At 40.2% G+C, this 27,372-nt stretch overlaps 1 protein-coding gene across 1 annotated transcript; it reads left to right on the forward strand.

The window, feature by feature from the left end:
• The first annotated feature begins 16,354 nt into the window (after positions 1-16,354).
• On the forward strand, positions 16,355-25,886 carry pou1f1 (POU class 1 homeobox 1). Its single transcript, XM_068746525.1, has 7 exons — positions 16,355-16,490; positions 18,520-18,681; positions 19,227-19,325; positions 24,115-24,378; positions 25,021-25,185; positions 25,492-25,552; positions 25,646-25,886. The coding sequence occupies exons 1-7, from the start codon at positions 16,355-16,357 to the stop codon at positions 25,884-25,886; spliced, it is 1,128 nt and encodes a 375-aa protein (XP_068602626.1).
• The last annotated feature ends 1,486 nt before the right edge of the window (positions 25,887-27,372 follow it).

A 27,372-nucleotide genomic window follows, 5' to 3' on the forward strand; every position in this document is an offset into this window, starting at 1 on the left:
GTATGTAAACACAGGGAGTCGAGAGTGCAGACCTAATTCACACGAACGCACGTGACATGCCTCATTTCCATTGAAAGGCATCACCACATTCTCTTAATTTAGCGGTTTATTGAAGGTGTGACAAGTTCCCATCACGCCATCTGTCACTGCTGCTATTGCACTTTCAGCCCCACCACCTCCTCAGAATCAACTTGTAGACTCGTACCACAGCCTTCAAGTTTTTAATCATCTCTCCTCAAAATTATCAACTAAGTATAACTACTAACTTTGATGAGATCAGAGCCCAGATACCAAACTAAAAAATATGTCCTATTCTGTAACAATGAACCTTTGAAATCATGACTTGTGTGACTGACATATCTCAGAATTATTTGTAGGTTTTAATGTTTGTTATATATATATTGTCACTGCAGGTTGGCGGTTCGATTCCCGGCTCCGGCATGTGTGTCCACTGTCGTTGTGTCCTTGGGCAAGACACTTCACCCACATTGCCTGTGTGAATGTTGTGAGAGAGTGAATGTTGGTGGTGGTCAGGAGGGCCGATGGCGCAAATTGGCAGCCTCGCTCCTGTCAGTCTGCCCCAGGGCAGCTGTGGCTAGTAGCTCACCACCACCAGGTGTGGTGTGAATGAATAATGCACAATGTGAAGCGTCTTTGGGTGTCTAGAAAAGCGCTATATAAAATCAAGCATTATTATTATATATATATCAGTGATTACTTTGTATATTTAAAAAAAGCTTGACAAAGCTTGAGTAAAATATTTTTTTCTTTTTTTAAACCAGATGGACTGTATAATCCTATATTATGCCATAAAGAATGGAATGAAATTTCTGGCCATAATTATATTACTTTTCTTGGATAATCAGGGTTGATATGGATGATTGGGATCTTTACTCCTAAATGTGAATAAGATGTGTGAATGCCGTTGTGTTTCAAGATTCCTCAAACGGTTTCAAACAGATGATGGAAAATAATGATCATGTGGCACAGTGAAAATGCATAAATGGTGGAAGGAGGAGACACTGATACAATGTCAAACATTCTGTGTACTGCATCAAACACCTGGACTGGGATTACTGGCAAGTTGCTGTGTGCTGTGTTGGCACTCTTGGGGCTCAAGCCTAACTGACTGTATTTTGAAATGACTTGAATCATTTTCTGTTCTGTGGAACTGGCAAAAATATCAATCCACCAGACTAAATGGGTAATTTCTTTAATTGTATTCCCCTTTCCTATTCATTTTTAATTGAAGGCACTTTGTTTCTATTCCCTCAATTACATTTACAATTGGGTTAGTTCAGAAAGACTGCATAATATAAAACATAAAATAAATATAAATACCTGTTACAGGGGTATGTGACAGATATTAGTTTGCATTGAAGTAGCAAAGCATCATGACATGATTTAAAATGGCATGCATATTAAAAATAATTTTGAATGTAATGTATTTTTCTCATAGCATAGTGACACAGCTAGATTGTCAATGGATCAACTTGGTGTAAATATAATTTGTTCTACAGGTATTCAATAAGTTTACTGTAACGCTGTCGTTACGCACACCCCAGCCAAGTGTTTGATTCCCTAACTTTAGAATTGCAAATCATTTTAGAATTTTCATGCTTTTCAGCCTCAGCAGAATAACCAGCCACCATCTGCATTTGAAATCCATGACAGGATATACCATATCTTATTTTTTTGAGGTCGCTGTAGAAGCCTTTCATTTATTAATTCGGAGAGAGCACAGATAATATGACTACATGTATGAATACATGCTGTGTTTAGTGTCAAACATGGCAAAATGTAAATAATCATATCGAGTCTGAGTTGGGTCATTTTATTTCCCCACTTATCTCTTGTGATTTGTGCACTGCAATGGTAGAAGTAGGCTTAACAACAACACGGCAGATCTTTAAACTGGGACATTAACATGTTAACTTTGGCACAATTTGTCTTGGAAGTATTTGCAATTGTATGACAGAGTGACATATTTTGGCCTACATTTGAGTTTAGTAGAAACTTTTGGGATCGCCAAATTCACCAGGATTTTCTCCTTTCATGCAAATACATTCAATAATATTTGAATATTTTTTTCAGATAGCCCAGACATGGGCAAACCCAGGCCCGGGGGCCATATGCGGCCCGTTGGTCTTTTTAATGCGGCCCGCAAAACCTATCCAAATTATATCATTAAATAAAATTGTATTATAATTTAACCTCATTCAGTCGACCTTTTCCCTGTAATGCTGCCTGCCAAAGGCCAAATCCTTTAATGCAATAGCTTCCATGTGTCATTTATATTAGTTCACACAAATACTCCATCCATCTGTTCTTGGTCCGGCCCCTCTGTCAAATTTTAGAACCTATTGTGGCCCGCGAGTCAAAAAGTTTGCCCACCCCTGAGATAGCCAGTGGTACACAGTCTAACAATGCTATTTAGACAGTTATCCTGTTAGCATGAAAATAAATCTGCACTAACACATTGGAAAACTGGCCACATAAATGAAAGAGTGAATTTGAAGCCCTTTTTACATGAAGGTTGTCAGCAATAAAAACCCTCCCCTATGCTGTCATGACATAACTCTGCTCCAGTATGTGCATTTTAAATTACAAAGAAGATTTAATTTGCAATTTATTTTACTAGCTCAGATGTATGACAACAACAATCCCCTTACAGTACTAATTTGTAATTACAAAGAAGATTTAATTTGCAATTTATTTTACTAGCTCAGATGTATGACAACAACAATCCCCTTACAGTACTAATTTGTAATGTTAATTAAAAACCTTAAAGCACAATAAGGGTGAAACAGTATCTCCTGTGTGATCCATTCTCTGGTGCTGAAGTGTTTTTTGCTACCTTTTATAATGACCATGTTTGCGTTTTAATTCCCAACTTACACCATTCTGTCTACTGATCCCACTGTAGTCACACTTGTTGTTGCATATGTTTGGCATCGGCTGTATTTCAATTCAAATTAATAGTTTCCCTTAGAACATATAAAACATTGTAGCCACTGACCAAAGGCACATATGAAATAAATAAAACATTAGTGTTCTGATTCTGACTGAACTACGAGCTAAAATATCATCTCAAATGCACACAGTACACAACTGTGTACATGCTTTTCCAGTGTGTAATATTTTCAAAGGTGCCTCACGTGCACAATTTAAACAGAATTCAGTCATTTTCACACAGGCTAGTCACAGCAGCACAGTTAAGTGTTGCTGAATCTTGAATTCCTGTCTGTCCAACATTGGGCCTCCTCCTTTTGCTTGAAAGATGATAACCAGAGGGAATGAGAACAATGGCAGACATGCCGCATCTCGACATCAGAGCTGATAGGAATCTCCAGCATCGGCAAAGCTGCTTTTTCATTTCTCTCTGATGTATTTGACCGTCGTAACAAGGAGCATCACAGGAAATACAGAAGTATTGCAAATAAGGTGGTGGCTGCTGGAGGGGAGGCGATTGTACCAGGTGAAGGTTGCAAAGCAAACTTTAACACATCATTGCAGGAAATTCACAGCAGTATTGATGGTTGCTACATGCTACAGTTTTAGTTTTATTTGTACTCAAGTAAATCTTATGTAAAGATATGTACTAAAGGATAGTATTTTTGTAATATACTATAGTAAATGTAGTGATACCCCACAAATATGTTTCAACAACATAGCAGAGAAGATGATATAATAGATATAAGAAGGAGTTTATAGTATACAATAAAATAACATTAATGTCAGTGTGTTGTTGGGATTGAGACCTGTGGCCTTGCTCTTCCATATTGGAATGTTCCACCCATGTGTGTTTGGGTTCCCTTCAGGAACCCTGGCTTCATTCCATGGTCCAAAAATATGCAGTCTAGATGTTCTGCCTAAATCACCTTTAGGTGTGAGCGTAGATGATAGCTTGTCTCTTTGCGTTTCGATTCAGTGATTAACTAGTGATGGGTCCAGGATGTACCCTGCCAGTCTCCTCATGCAGTATTTGTATGAATTTGAATTGTCACCAACAATTACCATAAACTCAGCATGATGCCTAATAATAAAGTAATGAATTTAAAAGTGAATTCGAATTGGAAAATTCATATAATTACAAAAGAACACTGCAATGCATCTACAGAGTCTTGGTGCCATTTCAGTGAAGCTATAAGCTGTATACACTTCTTACTTTTGTCTCAGTTTCTGATCAATAGAGCATTGACACCAAACTGCTGAAGGGGATTTGAAAAGCACAGCTCTGATTTTACCATTGCTTCTAATGAATTGAACCAAAACTTTCCACAATAAGTGTGTACAATTTTGAGTTTTCTTTAGCTTGAATTCACATGTCTTGAAATGTCAATACGGCCGTAAGGCACCGGTGTCAGGTGCTGCAGCACGGAATACTGCCAGAGCGCATATTTTATAACAATCAACTGCATGGTCTCATGTTCATGTGGAGGAATGCCACTGTGCTACTGTTATGCATGTAGAGGTAAAGTATCTTATTTATCCTTTTCTACATCCAGATGTTTAATCCTAGAACATCTGGATGTTGATTAATTATTAATAGTTAATTTATTTTAGTATACAGAGGCGCTGACAGCATTCCTTCAGGTACACAAGCCATCAGATGTTTTGATTGTGATCTGCTGCTGTGCTATCTGTTGTTGCCATGGTGACTCTAACTTTTGGCATGATATATAAAATGTGTGTGTTTTTGTTTGCTCCCTTTTTTTCCTCGAGGCAAGCAAGGTTTATTTTTACGCTAGTTAACATTATATGAGTCAATGTGGAAAATTGTTATGAGACAACAGGAACGCGCCCGTACAGAGGAGTAAGAGCACAACAGGAGCTGAAGTTCAAAGCAAATATGCCGAGCTCATATTGTACTATAATACCTTGTACATGGAATAATACATGGAAAGCAGTCTCTTATGCAACATATTTCTTTGAAGGCAACCTTTTACTGCAAAACCTTTTAAGGGAGTGATCTCTTTCTAATGTGCTATGCATATGGCCATATTCTCTTGACTGTGCTCTCTTCCCTACCAAGGTAAGCACCAGATGTCTGCAAACATTTTTTTAGCTGATTTGACCACGCAACTATTTGCTGCAAAAATCTCAGACAAACTTAAACATTTGCACGAGTCAAGTTGTTGAGTCAAATTAATAAATTTATGAAATGGCTACATTAAAATGTAAATATTTAAATTTACATTTACATTTGCTGCCAATGTACTCCCTGTCGAACATTGCTCAATAAGTTTGTGTACGATAACTTTTCACGGTTGTCTGAAATGCAAATATTAGCTTTAAGAGTGAAATGAAAAACAAGAATCTTTAATTTTCTTAATATTCGTTGGGTGTGTCAGTGACACCAGTAAGGAAGCTTTAGCTATTGATGTGGCACACAAAACGTGATTTTGGATAGCACAAATAGTCTTTTTCCTTCTAACTTGTCTGCATTTGTGCTTGACAATGACAACATACATAACGTCAGTCTGCTAGAGTTCAATGCATTTTCTTTTTTTCCATTTTAATTCAACACAAATAAATGCAAATAAGTGCAAATAAATAAATTACATTTATGGAATGGAATGCTTTTATTGTCATTGTCACCACAGGACAAGTACAGCGCAACAACGAAACAAGATCGATGAGTGAGCATCGGGCCGCAGCAATAAATCGCGCCGCCACACAACTCTCTTCTTCGAACCGGAAGAAAGATTTAATCATACTGTTAACGCAGCTGCATATATTGAAATTTGGAAACGTCCTTATATGCGTCAAACGGTCGATCGCCAGCAGCTTTAATTTATTTCAAGTGGAATCAATAGAACACAGCTTAACTGAATATTTCAGATAGTGACTAAAATATTTTCTAAGGTGCTCTAAAGAGGAAAGTATGTATTTCACTGGACAAAGCCTGGTGTGCTGTCTTGAGATGATCTGTGTCACCCAGTATGACCAGAGATTTCAACCTCATATTCTTTGAAGCTGTTTTGGTTCCAGTCAACATCATCAGGGGAAATTAATGTTCATTTGGTCCATCTCTCTGATCTCTGTCTCTCATCCTTTTCTTTCTCTATCAAGTCCCTCAGACCTGCTCTTTTCATCACCAGGACTGTTTGATCTGAGACTATGAGCTCTGGTCTTTCCTACACAGAGAGGAACTCAGAAATAAAAGACTCTTGTTTCTAAATGTACTGTACTGCACCTCTTTTTTAATAAAAACAAATCTGATAATTGTGTTAATTACCTCTCCTTTATTTTCTATGTTTTCTTTGATGATGATGAATATATTTATGAGATAGAATGTTAGAGTACAAGTACAGTCACACAGTAGTATGTATTACCGTACAAATAAAGTCAAACATCCTATCTAAGAGGAGCATTTCAAAAAAAACCTTGCGGTCTTGTTTCCGTTGAAAGTCCTTAGTACATAAATCATCGACATTTAACAATACAAATAAAAATAAAACCAATATTAAATTACTCAGTTGATGCAAAGTAACATTAGAAAAATAAAAATGATTTTACACCACCGATGCACACTAACAATAAATTTAAAATAAATTACACCACCAATGCAAAATGACAATGAATAACAATAAATTACATAAATTACAATAAATTACAATAAATTACAAAGACACTTAATATGTGCAAAGTAGGTGGACAAAAAAAGGGGGTGTGCCTTTAAATTTAGGCACACTGAAATGTGATGCTTTCTCATGGTTCCTGCCTTCCTCTTACTCCAGACAAGACCTGGTCTGCATATTAAAACACGCACTGTCCGACGACGTTGCTTTGTCTGGTGTTTCTCAATCTACCAGTGACAGACCCCGAGCCTGTCATCCCTTTGGTGTTTAATTTACCCTCATGGCACCATCAAAGAGTAAGCCTGGGATGGGGGGTCGCTGAAAGGCCCACTGGCTTAGTAAATGTCATGTGTCCAGAATGAGCCATGGCTGAATGACCATTTCTTCTAAATACATTTCTGTTTATTTCTGGTTACACTGTGAGGTCCGAAGCTTAAAAAAAAAAAGCCTCTTCTGTAGAAATTAAGTTGGGGGTTGAAATGACTTAAATCTAATATGTATAGTGAAACACACAGCAAGTGAAGTTAAAGCGCTATATACTGTTTTGTCACTCTCGGGAAAGCATAACAAGCTATAGACGAACCACAATGTTGGCAATATTGAATAACTTTTTAATTACTTTTATTTATACAGCTAGGAAACACATAGCAACATTAACATTCATTGGAAGCCATGTTTCATTCCAGCTGTGCAATATATCTTCTCTGTTTAGCACTTTTGCATTTGCTCTATAAAAGTCTGCTCTTTAATACTGGAAAAGAAGCCTATCATATTGATTTAAAATGAAATTCCATCCATCCATACATCCATCCATCTTCCACCGCTTATATTTCCAGACTTCCCTCGCCCCAGACACCTCCTCCAGGTGTCGACGTGGGCACGACCTCTGGTGGACTCACCACCCGCCGAGGGAATAGAATAGAATAGAATAGAATAGCACTTTATTGTCATTTCACACTGTGATGCAATGAAATTAAGTAGGCTCCGCACAGTACAAGAAACAGTAAAGGTGAAAAGAACAATACAAAGAACAGATCAGGCATGAAGTTATTACGGTAAACACACAGCGTTCATGACAATGAATGCATGTGAATATGATTGTTTTAAATGTTATTCAGTGTCCGTATGGCCCATGAGAAGAAGCTGTGAGACAGTGTGCTGGTGTGGGATTTGATTGGCCTGAAGCGCTGTGCAGAGGGCAGCAGGTCAAAGAGGTGATGGGCGGGGTGTGAGGCATCTCCGGTGATGGCCCTGGATCTGTTTCGGCAGCGGGACGGATGGACGGCTGATAGATTTTTTGTGTTGATAACCCTCTGCACCGACTTCCTGTTCACAGTGGAGCCAGTGTACCAGACCCCCAGGCAGTAAGTCAGTACACTCTCCACTGAACAGTGATAGAAGGCCAGCATCAGCTTCTGGTCCAAGTTGTTCCGCCTGAGGACACGGAGGAAGTGAAGCCTCTGCTGGACCTTCTTCACCAAGGTCTTGGTGTTAGGAGACCAGGATAAGTTGCTGGAGATGTGGGTGCCCAGACACCTGAAGGTAGAGAGTGTCCACACATACTCCATCGATGAAGAGGGGGACGTGGGCTGGCCTGTCCTTCCTGAAGTCCGTAATCAGTTCCTTTGTCTTTTGGACATTCAGTGCCAGGTTGTTTTCTGAGCACCAGACAGACAGTTGTCCAACTTCAGACCTGTACGCTGTCTCGTCCCCGTCTGTGATGAGCCCATCCACGGTGGTGTCTTCAGCAAATTTGATGATGCTGTTGGTTGGGTGTGACGGGGTACAGTCATACGTGTACAGGGCGTACAGCAGGGGGCTCAGCACGCAGCCCTGAGTGTGAGTGACAAGGAGAGGTGGGGGCCAAGGAACCATAGGGGATGGGTGCAACGTGGATGGGGTGGCAGTCGACAGCAGGGGGCTTGATGACCTGATCCCCAGACACAGAGAAAAGACATTCGAGCATTTTCAAAATCCACTCTAAGTGCTTCTATTTGCCACCGACAGGTTTGCTACTAAAGCTAATTCAGAGGTGAGTTGTTGCTGTATAGTTTCTCATGCAAACTTCTCTCTCCCACTGTGAAACCATAATTTCCTTGCTGTAACTCACGGCTATGACCAGTTTCTGCTTATATTGCAGGTTAAACTTGAACTCGCTACTCTTTGCTTTCCTCCTCAAGACAAGCGTCTGTCTCTGTTGGGATCCTTTCTGTTTCACAGCCTAAAATATCGACATTTAAACGCAGAAAAAAAAAATTCAAACCAGAATTCAGATTTTAAAGTGTGAGGTAAACTTGTCTTCAACTGTCTGAAAAATTACTAGTCATTGTAAATTCACAAAATTATCAGAGTGAAACGGAATTTGAAACTGATCTTGCAAACCACTGGCAGACTGCACTGGAAGGGCAAAAATCCACGTAGCCATCCATCCATCCATTTTCTTAACCGCTTTATCCATAACCGGGTCGCTGGTAATGCTGGAGCCTTTCCCAGCAGTCTACGGGCAAGAGGCGGGTCACACCCTGGACAAACTGCAACTCCAATGCTTGTAATTGCACATGCTACATGGAGTTTATTGTATGTGAACAGCTGGTTGGTTATAAGCCTGCGTGGATCCACATAAACAATAAACCCAACATAAAGGGTTCGGCGTTAGACCATCAGGAGTCTGCCGTAATCTGAAATACAGTTTTCTTAGTGCCTGCAGTATTAAATACTCTGAGCCCATGCAATGATTTCCCCGCTAACAAAAACGTTCATTTCTCAGTGTGATGAACTGTTCAAAGAAAAGCCTGTCAACAAGAGTGACAGCAATCACAGTGGTGTCCCACTCCCCAATGAATCTGCAGCTGCAGCTCGAAACAGGAAAACAAGTTAGTTAGTTAGTGGTAGCCCCTCTCTCTCTCTCTCTCTCTTTCTTTCTCTCTCTCTCACACACACACACACTCACACACACACACACACACACGTGTGTGCAGCCCCCTGGTGGTCAGGTGAAGCAAATGGTGAAAATTGAGCAAAATTCACAATGCAATTCACATGGGTTTCTTTCACTCACGAATAGTAGAGTCAAGTAGAGTAGAATAGAGTAGTATGCTAATATAAGAAGCATGTACATTCAATACATATAATTATGTCCACAAAAAAAGTACAACTCTAAGAAAAATAATAAACAAAGATTTTACCAGCACACTTTGACAAGGACAATGACCTGCCATTTATTGACATATTCGCACTTTGAAGGAGAATTAGAAAGTTTAAGTCCAATGATGCAGATGTCCAACTCTAATGAAAGCTCTAGTTGTACTGATGAGGACAGAAGCGAACCTCATCATAGCAGAATAACATAAGCATCATTCAAATGTGTTTTTTCATATGCAGACCTGGCTTGCATTTATGGAGTATGAACTATGGGTGGTTTCCCATTGCTATCCAGTTTCATTTCTTGGCACTCATAGGGCACAGCCCTTTTTCAGCAAATTAGGAGATAGATGGAATCTCATAAAGCTTCTAGACTTGTGGGACACGTGAGTAAACGGTCCTGTCTTGGTGCCCGTTGCCTGTTGCCTAGATACGGCCTACATCATCCTGTATAATTCTTATTCCATTTCTTTGTAAAAAAAAAAATACATTTTGCTCAAGCAAAGACAAGGCTTGAATGAAGCTGGCTACATAAAATGCATGTGCATTGACTTGTATTTACAGTATGTCTAATTGTTATATTGCATTCTTGTTCTCACAGATTTCCTGTCTTGACTCTTTGTTCTTCTCTTTCCTATTTATTTATCACTTCTATGAACATTTTGCATCGCACCCATCCTCGGGATTGTAATGCAAAATGACAGTTTGAGTCAGGAACAGGTTTGTTTTTAATGAATACTGCATGGTGCATGGCACACAGGGCTATTGGCACTCAACTTTATGTTCTGGGACTGCTGTCTCAGTAGAGAACAATGCAAGTACACAGCACGGTGACAACACAGATTTCATAAGGTAATGAAAAGCCATGTCAAAGTAGAGGCATCAATGACTGCTACGTTCAAATGCAGTATATCTCAAATTTACAGCAGTGCTACATGAAAGTAGCACTTTATGATTATTTTTCCTTTTATTTCTCTAACACATATTTTTTCTCTCAATGCTATTCTACAAAATCATCTCTTGATTTGCTTGTCCTTTTTCAGAATTTTTCTATTCAGTCGATTTGTCCTTCAAAGCCTGGGTGAACCAAAGAGCAGAGGAGGAAGGGGAAAAAAAAATCACAACAAAGAGCTGCATGCCAGCAGGAGCATTGACTATGTAAAGAGGGCTAAAGCTGTTCGCCCCCACAATTGTATATGGATTGTAAATAAAAGTCTCTTTAAACATTCAGCGTTTCATGCAATAAATATATTTAGCACATCCAATAATGTCTGTCTGTTTTCCAGAAGGAAAGAATGATCAGTCATTTGCTCATAGCTGTGGCACAGTGGGTGAAATGTGGCTGTGGGGTTCCAAAGAAAAGGAAGAAGGAGTTTCCGGATGGAATTTCACAGTAGGTTTAAGCTTTTATTTTATTTTTATTGTGTTGACTGCATTTCAATCATTACTCTCTCTATGGCGAGTCTCAAACTCTAGCTGATGCATTGATTTGGTTTTTCACTGTTTTCGCGTTGGTGATGCTTGCAGGATAATTGAACATTTGGATCGGTAAGCTGGGTGGTTTATTCTTTATTCTTTTTAATTACACCTTGACACTGTAAGTATTGGATATTTGGAGCGCTCATTGTGATGACTTTGTGCGATCGAATCCCCTCCCTGTTCTCTTTCTTCTTGGTGAACAATACAATGCTGTGCTTCACTCGATCAGATATGATCTTCTCTTATATGAGAAAAAAATATACAAAGGGTCAAAAACAGTATTTCATAATGTCACCACAGCAATTTGACAACAAATTGAACTCGGTTACAGTATGAAGCTGGAGGTTGTAAATAGTGTGGGTTAATTTCATTTAATCAGTACAACCGCTGACATTTGCTAAATGAGGAGAGATAATAATCTGCCAGAGACGAGGAGTGGAGACTCAGAACCCTCTCTTGTTTCCTCCTATGGACTGTTAACCTTTGCTGTTTGAACAAGGTTTGCTGAATATGTTGATGAAATTAGCCCTCCTGGATCGGTTTGGGCGGTGTTTGTGCTGACGTTGATGAGTCAGGCGCAGATGGTGGTCAAATTGGTGCATGAGGTACGCTTGATATTCATCAGGAGAGCTGATATCTGCTATGATGTATTCAAGCATCCAACAAACCTCAGTCAGAGTTCATCGCTGCACAACGAATGCACAATTTCAAAAACAGGACAAAAGTCATTTGCAGCACTCAGTTTCACTCCCACTGTCCTTTTCTCATGGTTTAGATGGTAAAAAAGGGATAGTCTGACAAGATGCAGTTTAAATATGTGTCTATGGAAATAAAAATAAAAATCTTGTCTTTAGTCAAGGTTGATTATTGAACGAGGCTGCTGCGTGTTGCAGGGTCAATCAGCAAAGTTCAGGCTTTACACTGGATGATGAGAAGAAAATACACACACCCACTCATCTTTTCAAATTCGTGATTAAAAAGCAAGAATGTTAGAAAACATGCAGCTGTACTCACACATTCTGCCTCGAACAACACCATTTATCATTTTAATGTGAAATGATGTGCTAATACTTCATAAAAACTCAAAATCATCCCATAAACAATTATTCTAGTGTGGATAATTACCGTAAGTCTTTTTGTTTGTCAACAGGGAATTTACTTTTGGAAAATTTACTCTAGATAAGATTAACATTGTCCAATGTATCATTTCTCATTATTGTGCAATGGTGTATAGCTATGTGCACACAAACACACACACACACACATACTGTACAAACACATGCGCACCTTTTCATCAGGCTTTGTCACAAAAATCATTCAGAGGATTTTTATGAAACCTGAATTGCAATCCATTTAATCCGATGTTATGGAAAAAGGCTATCCGATGGACTCTAATTGAACTTGTAAGAATTGTTGAGCATGTGGAAAGGAAGAAGCCACTACAATTACGAATGAAGGGGCAGATTCAGGAATGTTGCTCCACTTTTTCCTACATCACAAGATTGGGCATTTTGGGCCATTTTTATCTATGGAGATAAATAACTTGATTACCATGAAACTTGTTGGAAGAGTGGGTCATGCTCCGTTAGTGAAACATTATTTCTCCAGAAGAACAACCAAAAGCGTGCTTCCTCGTTCTATAGCTGGGTTTTCATGGCCAGTAAGTCACTCAACATTTGACAATTGCTTTTTGGAACAATGACATAACGAGGAAACTGAGCAGCCTTGGAGGTTTGTCTCGTGACATGTCGCTTTCTCATTTTCACATGCGCACACAGTCCACCTGGTACACAGTATGTAAGGATGTGATACCTGTGAGAATGGGTCACCTCACTCTGTTCCCACTGCATCGTGTGTGCGTGTATGTGTGTGTGTGTGCATGCTTGCATGCATGGTGGGGGATATATCTGTATTTACCTACTTCTGTTCTGCATGTGTTTCAACATGTTTTTCTGTATGTGTAAGAGATTAGAGCAGTTGTCCTTTTGTCAACCTTAGTGCATTGTATTCCGGCGTGTGTGTGTGTGTGTGTGAGAGAGAGAGAGAGTTGGGGGGAGGAAAGACTGTGTGTTGGGGGGTATGAGGTGGGGGATCCAGGCCAGGTGCTTTAAGAGGACTCCTTTGGTTCATGGTCTCTGCACTAATTAGGTTTAGGCTCCTTGTGTGTGTGTGTGTGTGTGTGTGTGTGTGTGTGTGTGTGTCTCCTCGTCTGCCCATGGGAACCGTTTGCCATTTCCACACCTCACACTTAAATCATCAGTTTAGATCCAGTCAAGCACTTTGAAGGTTACATTTCCTGGTATTTTAAGAGATTGAAATGTAATAGATAAGAAAATTTGACAATTTTCTTCCAAGATACTGCCATTCCAATATGTGCAAGTGTTCTATATTTCTTCCTAGATTTTTTTACAGACTCATCTCTAGAACTTGAGGGGAAAATAGGACTATTAAAAATAAAGACTACTAAATTTATCTCCGGTGAGGCGAGGCGTCTGTCTGCCTGCCCGTCTGTCTGTCTATCCGTCCATCCAGCTGTTAGCAAGATAACTCAAAAGTTCTGGATGATATCTTGGTGATGATCCAGAAGATATCCTGGATTCTGGATCATTAACACTGCAGTCAGAATTTGTTCCTCAATTTCTCGGTTGATTATTGACTGATGTTTATGGAATTTGGCACAGTCATGTAGGGTGGGGGCCTCTATCTTATCACCAGATCCAGAATGAGGTCGGACATTGAAAACCCCATTTATGCATTAAAAAATCTGTTAAAAATACACATCAACTCTGATTGACTTTTACTTTTCACGGTTGGTGTATAAAATACCAAGAACAATTTAGAACCTTTTGATGATGATCCAGATCACCATGTGGATGGTGTACATCTAATTAGGAGGGTAATGAGCTGCTTGGCGGAGGTCTGTGCGCTCTTTTCTCATTGTGAATACATTCATTCATTCATTCATTCATTCATTCATTTTCCAACCGCTTTGTCTGTTATCGGGTCGCGGGCCATGCTGGAGCCTATCTCAGCAGTCAATGGGCGAGAGGCGGGTTCAATGGACAAGCCGCCAGTTCATCGCAGGGCAACACAGAGACACACCTACGGGCAATTTAGCGTCACCAATCAGCCTAATCTGCATGTTTTTGGTGGTGGGAGGAAGCCAGAGAACCCGGAGAGAACCCACGCAGACACGGGGAGAACATGCAAACTCCTCACAGAAAGGCCACAAGACGGATTCTAACTCGCAACCTCCTTGCTGTGAGGCAACAGTGCTTACCACTGCGCCACCGAGCCGCCCCAGATAAAATATGTAATACTCAAAGAAATATTTTAATTGAGCTCAAAAAATAAGCTTAAAAATACGTTTCCAGCCAGGGCTGCTACATGGTAAAGCTGGTAGTATAAAAACAGAAAGCGTTTTTAAGCCAACAGGGAAGATGGTCTTTAACCTGAGTAGGAGTTGTTTGCTGAACTGGAAGAAGAGAGAGAAGTATTTAAGGCTGACGCTGCTGCTGGTGGATTATTATTTTCTGTAGTCGCACAGTAGAGTTTTCACTATTCTTCATATTGGGATTAGTCCATGTTTATTTCAATCCAGTCCATCTTTGTTTGCTTTTTCCTAATCAGAGCTCGTGTGATTGTATTGTTTTTTGTTTTTTTTTAATTACTGACTTGCATCAATTTATAAGGCTGCATGTCAAAGAAGAGATGCATGTCGCTGGAATTTAATTTTTAGTGGAGATTTTAGGCACAAATGACAGAAATGTCTTACAAGTTTTATACATTTTCATGCATTTATTTAGGGTACAATTAAATTCATTCAGCACTTCAACTGGAAATGTTTTTGCTTCAATATTGTTTTGAGCAAAAGGACCAAGTACATCCAGTCCAAATTTACACTGCATGGTGAAACAAGTCAAATCGTGCCTGCCACCCACAAGCTTTATTCCACCTGCTGCCCACCAAACATCAACAATAGTGAATCATATTCCAGGATAAACACGAACACAAGCAGACACAACAGAGGACACACGGGGGCTACGCTCCTCAGATTAACCTCTATTCTCTCTCACGAGACCTGTTGTCTTTACCTGGAGGACTCGGCATTCAAGACAAGATGGACACCATGGAGAGACAATGCTAACTTTTTCCTTCCACTCACTCAGAGATAATGCTACCTGTCTTTTGTTGCAGACTAAAGGGCTAAAAGAGGGCTCCTGACCTCCAGGTCAAGCTGGGTCTGTCCGACAAAAATGTCCAATTTCCTCATTAAAGCTCCTGCGAGGGTAATTAAACGTCTGGGAGAAAACAAGCATGTTCATCCGAGGAGTGTTTTTGGTGCGCACATGCAAGGACAACATCGTCTCCCACCAAATACAATTTCATCTTTGATTTGGTGAACGTTCTAAATGTTCAATTTATTTTTTCTGTTGCAGCCAAAGCATATCCCTGTAATCAGAGAGAGAGAGAGAGAGAGAGAGAGAGAGAGACATGACAAGAGGGGGGGAAGAGGAGCGGAGGGGATCAGGTTTCTCAGCCGCTCTGTACCCTAATCCTGGATTTGGAAACAGGATGAGGAGAAAAGCAGGTAAAGACAAACAAAAGTAAAAGCACAGCACTGACATGGGATTGGTAGATGGGGGCGAGCAGCTTGATATGAAATAGGGGGCCTCATAGGTCGGGAGGGTGGTTACATGTGGGTGGGCGGGATATAAATACCAGCAGTACACAAAATGCTGAAGGTATGATAGTTACTGGCTTAAACTCCATTTAGGTGTCGGGGTGTATGGCAGAGGCCTTCATGAGAGAAAGCTCTGTAACAGAAGGCGATACAAACCTGCACCGTTTATCTCCGATGTGCCTGAAGTTCTGCTTGAAGTTCTGACATCCATTTATCTTTGAGAAAAGAGAGTTTTCTCCCTGCATATTAAGCGGGATTGAGGAAGGACTGGGAGGACAAGAGAAAAAAAAACGACAGGTGAGAGGAGACTCAGCGAGATAAAGACGAGGCAGTATAGGAAGCCAAGGACACGGGGGACACAGGAAGACCTGATTGCATGAAGCAGCAGAGGGCAAGGAAAAGAAGCCATTTAAAGGATAAAGCTTAAGACTTGCCATTGGGTGCTTTTGACAGAGGCCAGCGGAGAATGGCCTGCCAGGCATTCAGCGCCGACTCTTTCACCCCACTTGCAGTGGATTCGCCGCTTCCTATCCTGATGCACCACACATCTACTGGTGAAGGCCTTCCAGCCACTGCTCACACCCACAGCATGGTTGCCCCAGGTAAATCTGCCTCAAACACTCTGCTGCTCTGTAATGTTAACTATTTATATTTGTCTCATTCTCTTCTTGTGTGACTATTTTCTTTTGCAAAATGAGAAACTAAGAGGAGAATGGAAGTTTATAGCAGCTTGATGATGTACTAATATACTGTTTCATGTTGTTAAAGCCCAGCAACAGGCTGACAACAACCACACCGAGCTTCGACTCTACTGTGTCCTTGTGAAATGATACAGAGACTGGGTTCATCCATATTCAGGGATTTGTGAGTCTTGACAGAAAGACTCTATTGATTTTAAAGGAAGTCTCATGGCTCCTCCCCGATGAGCTCTGTTTTATGTCGGCCTACAAATTGCTCCTGTAGATTGGCCACATCCCGCTTTTCATCCAGGGAGTAAAGGAAACAGGGAGGATCGATTGGAATAAAAGATACACACTATCCAAAGTCAATACAAATTATGTGAATGTGTTAAATCCGGTGGGATGGCCAGGTTTTCTCTACTTGGTCGAGAGTTGATTTGAGGATTTGTGCACAGTGGCTGCTGGTTGCTATACTTTTATATTTCAGAATGTGCTGAATTAGATCATGCGGAACATTATTCTTACAAATGTGTGCTTGGTAGCAGAATCTCCTGCAATGCTGTGCCTGTGGGTTTTTGTGCACATTGCTTTGCTGCAGTATGGAACATATGTGTTGTTTTATTGTTGTTGTTGTTTTTTCTTCCAGTGAAATGTGATCATAGGCTAAAGTAAAGTCTACTAGAATTTGCAGTATATTGGAGGCTTGTCCTTAGTGGGAAATCTTTATTTTCATTACAGCCTCATTAGCTATAATCGAATTATAATGCTAGACAAAAATGAACACAGAAGTGGTTGTACATTAGCAGTGATGCACGCATTAGTATTTGAAGCTCTATACAAAATTAATGCATGAATAACTTCAACAAGAATTACATTATTGGAAAATATGTTACCCAAAATACTGATCCTAACTAAAATTGAACGGGCGGCGTTGCTATGGAAACCATTAAATCTGGTGGATGTGAATTTTGCCATGGATCCAGACCATGTTGCATCCATTCATGTTCATCAAGATCCATTCATTAGTTCATGGCACATTAAATAATGAAAAATACATTTGACAGTATAACACAAACTTCTTGACAGAGATAATTAAAGAACAACGAAATAATGTGTATTTATATTTAATTCAGGGATTGACCCAGCAATACATTATCATTATGTTTGTAGAATATAGACTGGATTAAAAGAAAGTAAACTCTGAGAATTTAAGATAAATTGTAAATAATTTTCATGGTAGAGTGAAGCAGCAGTGTCAACAGCAATGTATGCTTGGTTTTGATAAAGTCACGCTACACAATATTTATAATAAATGTGCAATTATTACAAGTTATATCTGTTGCCATTGAAGACTCAAATAGGTGGGCTATCAAATGTTAGCCATTATTTAGTGGTGTCTATTGAAGTGACAGATCGTGACTGTAGCCGATGTCGATAGCCAATATCCATAAATCTCAAACAGCTAGGGTTAGGGTCAGGATTAGGGTCAAGGTGAAACCTGCTTAACCAATTTGGTGCCCTTCATACATTAAGCTACAAATGGCTCATATCTGAGTGATGATAAAGTTAAACCCGAATTAATTGAGCCAATGCATAATAATAAATTAAAAATATTTACATATTAACATCCTTGCCGTCATAGATATTTGTTTCTGTCTGTATTTTATATTGACCTTTTAAAGTGCTGTGTGAGATGTCACATCTGTCCCATGTTCAAAGCTAAATGATCTTCTAGCGCTTCTGTCGCTGATATTTTTGTTCCAGTGTCTATGTTTAAAGAGCAAATAGGCTCAGCTCAGACTCTAATTATATTATATTAGGCTCCTTTTGAATTGATTGACCTGCAACCCCCCCCCCCCCCCAATAAATCCTATCTACCACATTTCACTGGTTCTGAGTTTGATGGACTTTTGCTCTCTGCTTTGATTGTAATGGCATCTCTCTCCATCAGTATCATCTGGGCTGTCCCTGGGTCAGTCCTCCAAGCGCTCCCACATGCACTTGTCCACCTCAACCCTTAGCAACGCTCTTGGCAATGGCCCGCCGAGCCTGCATTATCCAGTCGCTCCCTGTCATTACAGCAATCAGCAGGCGACCTATGGCATGATGGCAGGTGAGTGGTGTTAACTGTTGCAGGGCTGAAATTTTAAACCTCTATCACTGCTAACAATGAAAAAAAAATAGTTATTTTAGTGTATTGAGCAAAAATGCCAAGTTTTCTGTTTACTCCAGCTTTGAATGAGCTAATAAGTTATTTGTATAAGTTTTAGACAACACAGAGCTTTTTATTTTTTTTACATCTCATAGACAAAACTATTAATTGATCTTCCTTTAAAATAATTCTTTATTACAACATGACTGAATAAAATGTTTCTTTACTTTGATGAGCTGATTACAGAACAACAATTCTTACAGAAGACGATGTTTTTTCAAACTAACGTACATCATAAATTGCTTCCAGGACTGAGGTGTCCTCTTCCAAAATGATTTCATTTATTTGTGGAGGTTTTCATTTTTAATCTGCACACTGCAAGTAGGACGTTTATTTAACATACTATATAAGGTCACAAACCTTGACTCAGAGTTGTTGTTGATGGGCAACCAATCAAATCATCTGATCAAAAATTCACTGAGTCTCTCTCTCTCTCTCTCTCTCAGCTCAGGAGATGCTTTCGGCCAGTATTTCTCAGACTCGCATCCTGCAGACGTGTGGTGTTCCTCACCCTAACATGGTGAGCGGCGCCAACCCATTGCAAGGTAATGATCAGATATATCTATTTGTATCAACATGCACATACAATTTACGCTGCCTCCCAGCCTGCAATTTAAAACCAGTAAATTGAGCAAGCAATTTGTTTACTCCCATTTAATGACAAAAAATTGAAGCCAGTTAAAATCGATTTCAGATATGATTACTGCTCCTCACTCCTGAGCTCTTCAGGGCTCTTGTTAATAAACAGTACAGTCAAAAATGACTTAGTAAATCCAGGTTATGTGCGAACAGCACAAACGGCATTGGTGTTGAACGATTTCAAGAAGAGCTTTTTACCTCTTATTTTGAAGAAAGAAAGAACTCTTCATTGTCATATGTATATCACACACACACCAGTACACACGCACAAAATGTCATTTACACACTACTATACTATTGTCTCGGCCGGGACTTGAACAGGTGACCCTCCGGTTTCCAACCCATTTTCCAAAGATATTTAGGTACCGTTAACTCTTTAGACAGAAAGTGAATCAGGCATGGATGGAAAAATAAAGAAGGTCAGACGCCTCTCTAATATTGATTTTCATAAAAATGAAAGATGTTTTGTTGTCATAGAAATTATAATTGTTATGGTTTCTTATGATATAATCAAGTAGGAGAAAATATACAAGTCAAAAAGAGTTGCCTCTATACCAGGGGTGGTTCCACAGGGTCAGCCTTGGGGAGGGTCAGCCCACAGAGGTAGAACAGATGTTTGTGCATGTAGAATTTCTTTGGTTGCCATGACTGCACAAAGTGGGCAAAAGAAGCACACGGCAGAGTATTGGGCCGATGCATTTCTCTGTCTCTTCTTTGTGCAGCAATGTAGAAAGCTAGGGCCGACCTCTAGGCTCGTAGCAGGTGTTGTTTGTGTCCTCTAAATCAGAAGAAGCATCTTCAGATCCTGCAGCTTTGACTTGGTGGTCTGAACGCAGCTCTGTCAACTCTTCTTCATCTGCCTCACTGGTCTGCTCTTTTTCTCTCTCATCTCCCACAGACTCTTCTCTCATCTCGCTCGCTCCTTGTATTGTGGAAATAAACAAATAGAATATGTTGTTTTAAAGATATCATATTAGTAGCAAATTGTGTTTAAAGGACATCCTATGAAGTGAGGTTGAAAAATAGCTTCAACCAACATTCATATTTAGCTTGTTAACAAACAACTAGTCTGGTAAGACATGCTAGCCACGCACGCTAACATCAACATTTTCCTTGATGTTATTTTTTTCCAGGATGTTATTTGACACTCTAATTACCGGTAGCTTAAATGAACGGTTCCCGTTCTGCCAGTGTCTTCAAATGGAACAAAAACAGAAATCGATAAATTGAAAGATTTAAAGGACAAATGGAAGTTACTTGTAAAGTATCTTGCCTTGTCTTCTTGAATGTCTAATTTATCAAAAACATTAATTTATCATTAATTTATCAAATCTAACAAAAACACCCATGGAGGAAAAACTGTGCAGACTCATTTTCTCTTCTATTCACACAGTGAAGAAATTAATTAATATGGAATATATGGCAAGTTGTAGAAATATTGATGCAGAACAAGTGATTAAATTATTAAAAGCTTGAAAGTCTGTTTTATTTATTGTAGGAGGTAACAAAGTGCATTTGTTGCCTAAAACTGTGGCCTCTGGTGTTAAGGTGATATAAACCCACTCCTACTGCCTCCATCCAACTCCAGCGTGACACATAAATGTTCTGTTCTGTTCTGTTCATTAAAATCATTGTCTCTGATTATAGTCCAGGCAGCAATTACATTTCCCTCATCACACATTTGGTTTTGCAAATTAGTTGGATATAACTGTGGAGGCCTTTAAACAGACGACTGAAGACAAACCAAATCGAAAAGAAATAACTCTTTGTCATGTACATGAGGCACACAAGGCACACACACAATGTAATGTTATTTTCCACCATACTATGGGCCCCTCTGACAATCAACACATACATGACATGCATATACGGTTGTGCGTGTGTGTGAGTGGGTCAAGGTGTGTGTGTGTCTCATGGCATGCAAAGATGGCATAGGGTGAGGGGTGCCCCCATGAAGTGCCACCAGTGAGGACTGGTGACTGGATCCCTCTCCAGTCACCAGACCAACTCCATATTTTCATCTGAGTATCGGTGAAACTCCATTCCCAACCCAAGTCCCAATCCACTGAGCCACTGCCACCCCCAAATCGATAATAATAATTATAATTAGAATAATGATGAGGTGAAATTGACGTGTAAAACCTCAAAATGAAACATATTCATGACGAAAAATCAAAGCAGAACTGTTGAGAGGAACCCGCAGCATTAATAGATTCATATCATACAGCAGTGATGTAAACTGGAGGATATGAGGTCAGGGAAGGAGTCGGCCTTTTCTCACTTATGAAGCTAGGATAATCGATTTTTCAATCGATCAAATGAATGAATGTAATGAGATGTTGCTTTTTAAAAGCCCTCTCAGGTAAATAAAGTTAATATGGACTGTAATAAGACTCTGCCGAATCCCCGTCTGCCATGAAAAGGTAACTGTTTACAGGGCATGATAATTATATTAGAGTTATAGTTGTTTTGGCTTCAGATAATAAAAGGAAAAAAACAATTTAAAGACCGCAGCATGATGTTATTGTGCATGACAGTTTCTTAGCTTTTCTGTCTTTGATCAGAAATAAACTTCTGATCGGGTTAGAAGGTGACGTCAACGTCCACACAGGCTTATGAAGTTTCTTTTGTTTTTTCTACAAACCCGCTGAGCCCATAAGTCTTTTGAAAGTGGCTAGCTGTCCAAACTGTCTGAACAGCACACACACACTGTGTACAGCGCAGCACAACTATATGTGCTCTCCTCAGAGAGCATTAGTGCAGGCATCAGGCACAAACGAGACAACTCCGTCTCCTGTCTTCCCCCAGCATGGGAAGGCGAGCTGGGTGCCTCCAGCTAAATCCCCCAGACCCTTAAAGGGCAGGAGAGGAACATTTTTCCGAGGTGCTCACTGTCTTTTCTGATGTTGACATCTAGGCAACCCCCCTCCCATGCCACCCCCCGACTTTAGAACAGACAATGAGTCCAACTTCTACCAAGCACCTTGAGGATTGCAGAAAATCACTGATGCGTGCAGTTGCAGTGTGGAGTCGGTCTCCAGCTGGAGATTCAGCAAGTCAGTCATGGCTTGCTTTTCACCGCTCCACTTTTGGCCAACGTTTCATGCATTCCTTTTGTGCTGCACTTGTTTTGCATTATAATAAGCGTAATTCCAATGTCTGCATGTTGTATACAATTAAAGAAAGAGAGACAGACTGTGATAATTTTGCAAGTAAACTACGCTTTTGAGCTACGGTTTTGAAAACTGTTCAAAATATGAAATATATTGTCTTTGTACTGTTTTTAGTTGAGCATGAGAAATTATCCCATATTGTCTTATTTCTAAGATACGATGATGAGATTTTGAAATTAATGTTTTCCATTTGATCCCAGTTCTTTTTTTCTCATGCAACAATTTGAATCAGTGTCTATCAAGTTGTAGATGTAGATTGTGCTGCACTACAACCCCACAAACACAAGAGGGGAGTGTTGCATTGTTCGTTATACATATTTACTATCAACACAGACAATCTTAATGGCGTTCCTGAAAGTCATTATTTGACTGTTGTCACACTTGAATTACAAATAAAGCATAACATATTATCGGCTCCATCAGTTCGCGACTTAAATTCAAATGCAGCTTTTATTCTCACTCTTTTTTGTGTGATAAATTGACAAGCAGCATGTTCTGGATTGTGATTGATCAGCCACCCATCCCAGTCATTAATGGCAGCCGCAAAAGCACCCAGTGCATCCAACCCCTCAACATTAACACCTAAAGAAACAGGAAGAATCTTTCAAATGAATGCTGCACCTAGTAGTATTTTGTAAATACATAGACGAGAGAAGGTTATGAAATGTGTTATACTTAACGGAGACTTTTAAATACAATTCAATTAAATTCCCTACTTTATTGCCATACGACGTAGTCATTTGGATTTGTTTTGGTGAAGTTAGTGCAATTTTGCAACATCATGCGCATCATAAACAGACAGTCACACATCATGGTGCTTTACAGTTCACTCAAGATATTCCTATAGAGCCAGGTCTGAGGAGTTTAGGAGACGAACAGCACTGAAAGTGCTCGACTGGAACATTGATGTTCGAGTTTTAATGCTCCTGAGACAAAAAAAAAAAAAAAATGTTTGCAGGATGAGACTGGCCCTTCAAAATGTTGAGACCTTTTCTTTTTCGTCGGGCCTCATAAATTTCATTGAGAGATGTCACCTCTTGAAATACAGAAGAAATGCTGAGACAATAGTATTCCACAAAGAAATGTGAAGGGGCTTGTACACTTCCAGGTAGAGATGAATATCTGGACACAAATACGGAAAATAATCAATAAAGAATAAATCAATGAATTGATATTGTCTGAGCGCTGATGTCTTGAGGTGAAAGTGGTTTTCTCACTTACAACTTGGGTGAGAACATTCTCAGTAGACCTGCCCCTTTGCTTCAGGAGAGGAGAGAACCATCGCTTTTATTTAAAAATTACTTTCCTCTCATAGCGGAACAACAAACAAACAAAGAACAAACGTTTCCTAAGGGATTCCGCCTAAACTTTTTGGATTGTCGAAATAAAGGTTCTCAACTTGCATGTGGGAATAATGGCCACGATGCGTTCACAAGCCTCCTGACAGTCGGATTCCCCCGTGACTCTGACCACCTAATTTTCCTCTCTGTGTATCCCCTCTGCTTTGCTGTTGTTTCTCCAGGCTCTCTCACGCCTTGCTTGTACAAGTTTCCGGATCATGGTTTAAGTAGCGGCTCCTGTGCATTAAGCCACAGTTTCTCTTCACTGCCCTCGGCCTTCCTCTCGGCTGATGAGGCCCTGGGGGGCCCCGGCGTGGGAGAGTTGAAAACCGACGCCCAGAGGAAGAACATGCGCGATGCGGAAGATGCTCCAGCCATGGACTCCCCACAGATTCGAGAGCTGGAGATGTTTGCCAATGACTTCAAAATACGGAGGATCAAACTGGGTGAGCTTAATTTAGTCAGAAAAACAGTCGCTGGAATTTACCATTACCTGAATCTGACCAGTTTTATAGCAAAAGACAAAAGACAAATTAAAAATTAGATACAGCAAAGCCAAACAAGATAGAGGCCAGTCTCAATGTAATACTGGGTGAGCTGTAATACCCCAACAGCCCCCCCTCCTCAGAGTACATTCACACTTGCCTTAATTAGATGCCTGACTGTTTTTGTGGTTAGCACTTGCCTTGCTCTTTCCCTGCTCACGATAATTAGTGCCTCCACCATGAATGTAAAGTGATGAGTGATTGGTTTGTTTGTCTGTTAGCGGGACCAAAATGAAAAAAACAATCCTGCAGAGAATACATTTCATTGAACACCTTCGTGAGCTTTGAGCATGTACATATCTCACAATGGCCCGAAGCCTCAGGGCAGCCTTTTAATCTATGCAGCAAAACAAGAATTGCTTACATTTCTGGAACAGTTGCTTTTCCCCATGCATATCTTTATAGGATGAATCCAAGTGGCAGGTGTTTGTTTTCTTCATGCGGTTGTTGCTGACCAATCGTATCGCTGCTACTGGTGGAGGTTTTGAGGTCTCTGACTTAATGCACTCGCTGTATTTCTGTTTATTTTGGTATGACTGCCAGGATACACACAGACGAATGTTGGTGAGGCTCTTGCTGCGGTCCACGGCTCAGAGTTCAGCCAGACCACGATCTGCCGCTTTGAAAATCTGCAGCTGAGCTATAAGAATGCCTGCAAACTCAAGGCCATTCTGGCCAAGTGGCTTGATGAAGCTGAGCTGGCAGGAGGTGAGTCGCACGCATTCACCCCTCTCCAGCAATTTGTATACGGAATACCTCTTCATTTAAACAATGACTTGAATGTCTCGCCCCGGTGAAGTAAAGCTTGTGTTGATATAAGGTGGAATAATTACACCTTTAATTCAGTGCGGTGGAATCTGCTAGAAATGCTGTAAATCATTGACGCATGAATATGAAGCACTAAAACCGGATTAAAAATAATTGCGACAGGAGTTTTAATGCTTTTTTTTAATCATTACCGAAAACCAACAACCACACTAAAGGAGCAATACGACTTCTCTTCCTTCCTCGCAGCACTATACAATGATAAAATCGGAATGAATGAGCGCAAGAGGAAAAGGAGAACAACCATCAGGTATCAAAAATTAGCAAGATATATGTAATGCATGCCATGCAATATCTAGTTTCATATAGTTAATTATATTACTCCCTTGTTGTCCCCCTGCAGCCTTGGCGCTAAGGAAGCTTTGGAGCACAGCTTTCTGGAAAAGAGTAAACCATCCTCGCAGGAAATAGCACGGATTGCCAAAGCCCTCCACCTGGAGAAGGAGGTGGTCAGAGTCTGGTTCTGCAACAGACGCCAAAGAGAGAAACGGGTGAAGACGAGTCTAAACCTCAGCGCCTGTTTAAATAAAATCAACCCGCTCTGCATCTCACAGATGAGCAAAATGCAAAGGCCAATGGCATAATTCAAGGTTGAGCCAGATCACCTCTTCAGCCTGACTTAGATAAGCGGCTGTAGGCGAGGGGACTGCGGTCGTCCTGTCTACAAGAAGATGGATAGACGAATGGATGGATGATGGATGGATGGATGATGAATGGATGGATGGAGTCTCCCCACATGGCAGAAAGTAACGTTGTTTTTCAAAAATATATCAAAAAGCAACCAGCCAGCGATTTTTCCGTTTGACGTTGACGCTGTGAAGATGAAAGGTTTCATTGAACCATATATAATCGGCTGCTAGTCTGACACTGCAGCCAACAAACCCGGCATTTAAATGCACTGAAACTTTACTGCCTGCACATGGTTTGCTGCACATGTGCTGAGAGTCTATTAGACCTGATCAGACATGGTTCAATTCTTCAATCCTCACAATTGATCAGCTCTGTGCTTTTCTTAAAGCAGACCATTTGCCTTTAATGCTGTTCTTTTTTCAAGCGGCTGGGATATTCCATTCTTCAAAGCACTGCGTCGATGTTGTATTTGTGATTAGAGCCGATGCCTCCATGTCCACTAATCAATTACATGAATGTTTAATTTAGCTGCAGACAACACTGTAATGTATTTAAAGTTCCACAGCAACCTATTTATTTGATAGCTAATATATTAGTATGTTTGCAGAGAAAATTATTTTGATTTATGATCCGTCGTCAGAGATATATGAAACTTTTTGACGTTTCCGTTAATAAACGATCCAAGGTCTGCTTGCCTTGCTGTAATTTTTCACATTTGTTGATGGCTTGCTTTTTTGCTCTTGCTACCTTAACAAGAAGAACAGCAGTCAGTCACGACTCTGACCTCATTGGAGTGACTGATTCTTCACATGTCTAATATCTCATATTCAACTTACATCAAAGAGCAGAGACAGAAATTAGAAAGCCACAACAATATAGTGCAGTACTGAAAAGCCCTGTATGGATGGAAAGTAGACAGATAAGAAGTAGCTGCATTCAACTTGATTGAAAATCCAGTAAATATGCCAAAGACTGGTGCTTAACACAAAAATGTTAGCAGTCGACTTTAATTTCCCCAAGTACCGAAATATAAATCAGTTCAATTCATTTCTGAAAACAAAGTCGCACAAGTGCCATCTCTCAATTTTCATTAATGCTACCCTATGAATACATGTATTAGCACAGAGTCGGGAATGTGAACAGCATGAGCTGTACAATTCACGAGTGTCGCTGGGGACTCATGAATAAAACTACAAGACATCTTAATTCAGAAACAAGCCGTTTCTGCTGTGATTCATGCAAGGCTCTCTGACTGGAGTTCTATCGGGGGAAATAAGGGAATAAACTGCAGGAGGGTCAATCACTGCTGAAACATATCTGAGGTTCGGGGTGGGGAGTGTAGAATGCAGTATGCAGAATGGGAAAAAGCTGCTCAGGAACGTCTTTCTATTATTTCAGTATTATTAGTATTGATCCGGCACTATAAAAAAGTAAAAATGA

The sequence above is a fragment of the Brachionichthys hirsutus genome, chromosome 12 (assembly GCF_040956055.1).
Source record: "Brachionichthys hirsutus isolate HB-005 chromosome 12, CSIRO-AGI_Bhir_v1, whole genome shotgun sequence".
NCBI lineage: Eukaryota > Metazoa > Chordata > Actinopteri > Lophiiformes > Brachionichthyidae > Brachionichthys > Brachionichthys hirsutus.

Excerpts from the sequence above, each read along its gene's own strand:
- pou1f1 (XM_068746525.1), top strand. The coding sequence starts at position 16,355 with ATGGCCTGCCAGGCATTCAGCGCCGACTCTTTCACCCCACTTGCAGTG. Across the intron at positions 16,491-18,519 it reads CCACAGCATGGTTGCCCCAG|TATCATCTGGGCTGTCCCTG; the intron begins GTAAATCTGCCT and ends TCTCTCCATCAG. Across the intron at positions 19,326-24,114 it reads CGGCGCCAACCCATTGCAAG|GCTCTCTCACGCCTTGCTTG; the intron begins GTAATGATCAGA and ends TTGTTTCTCCAG.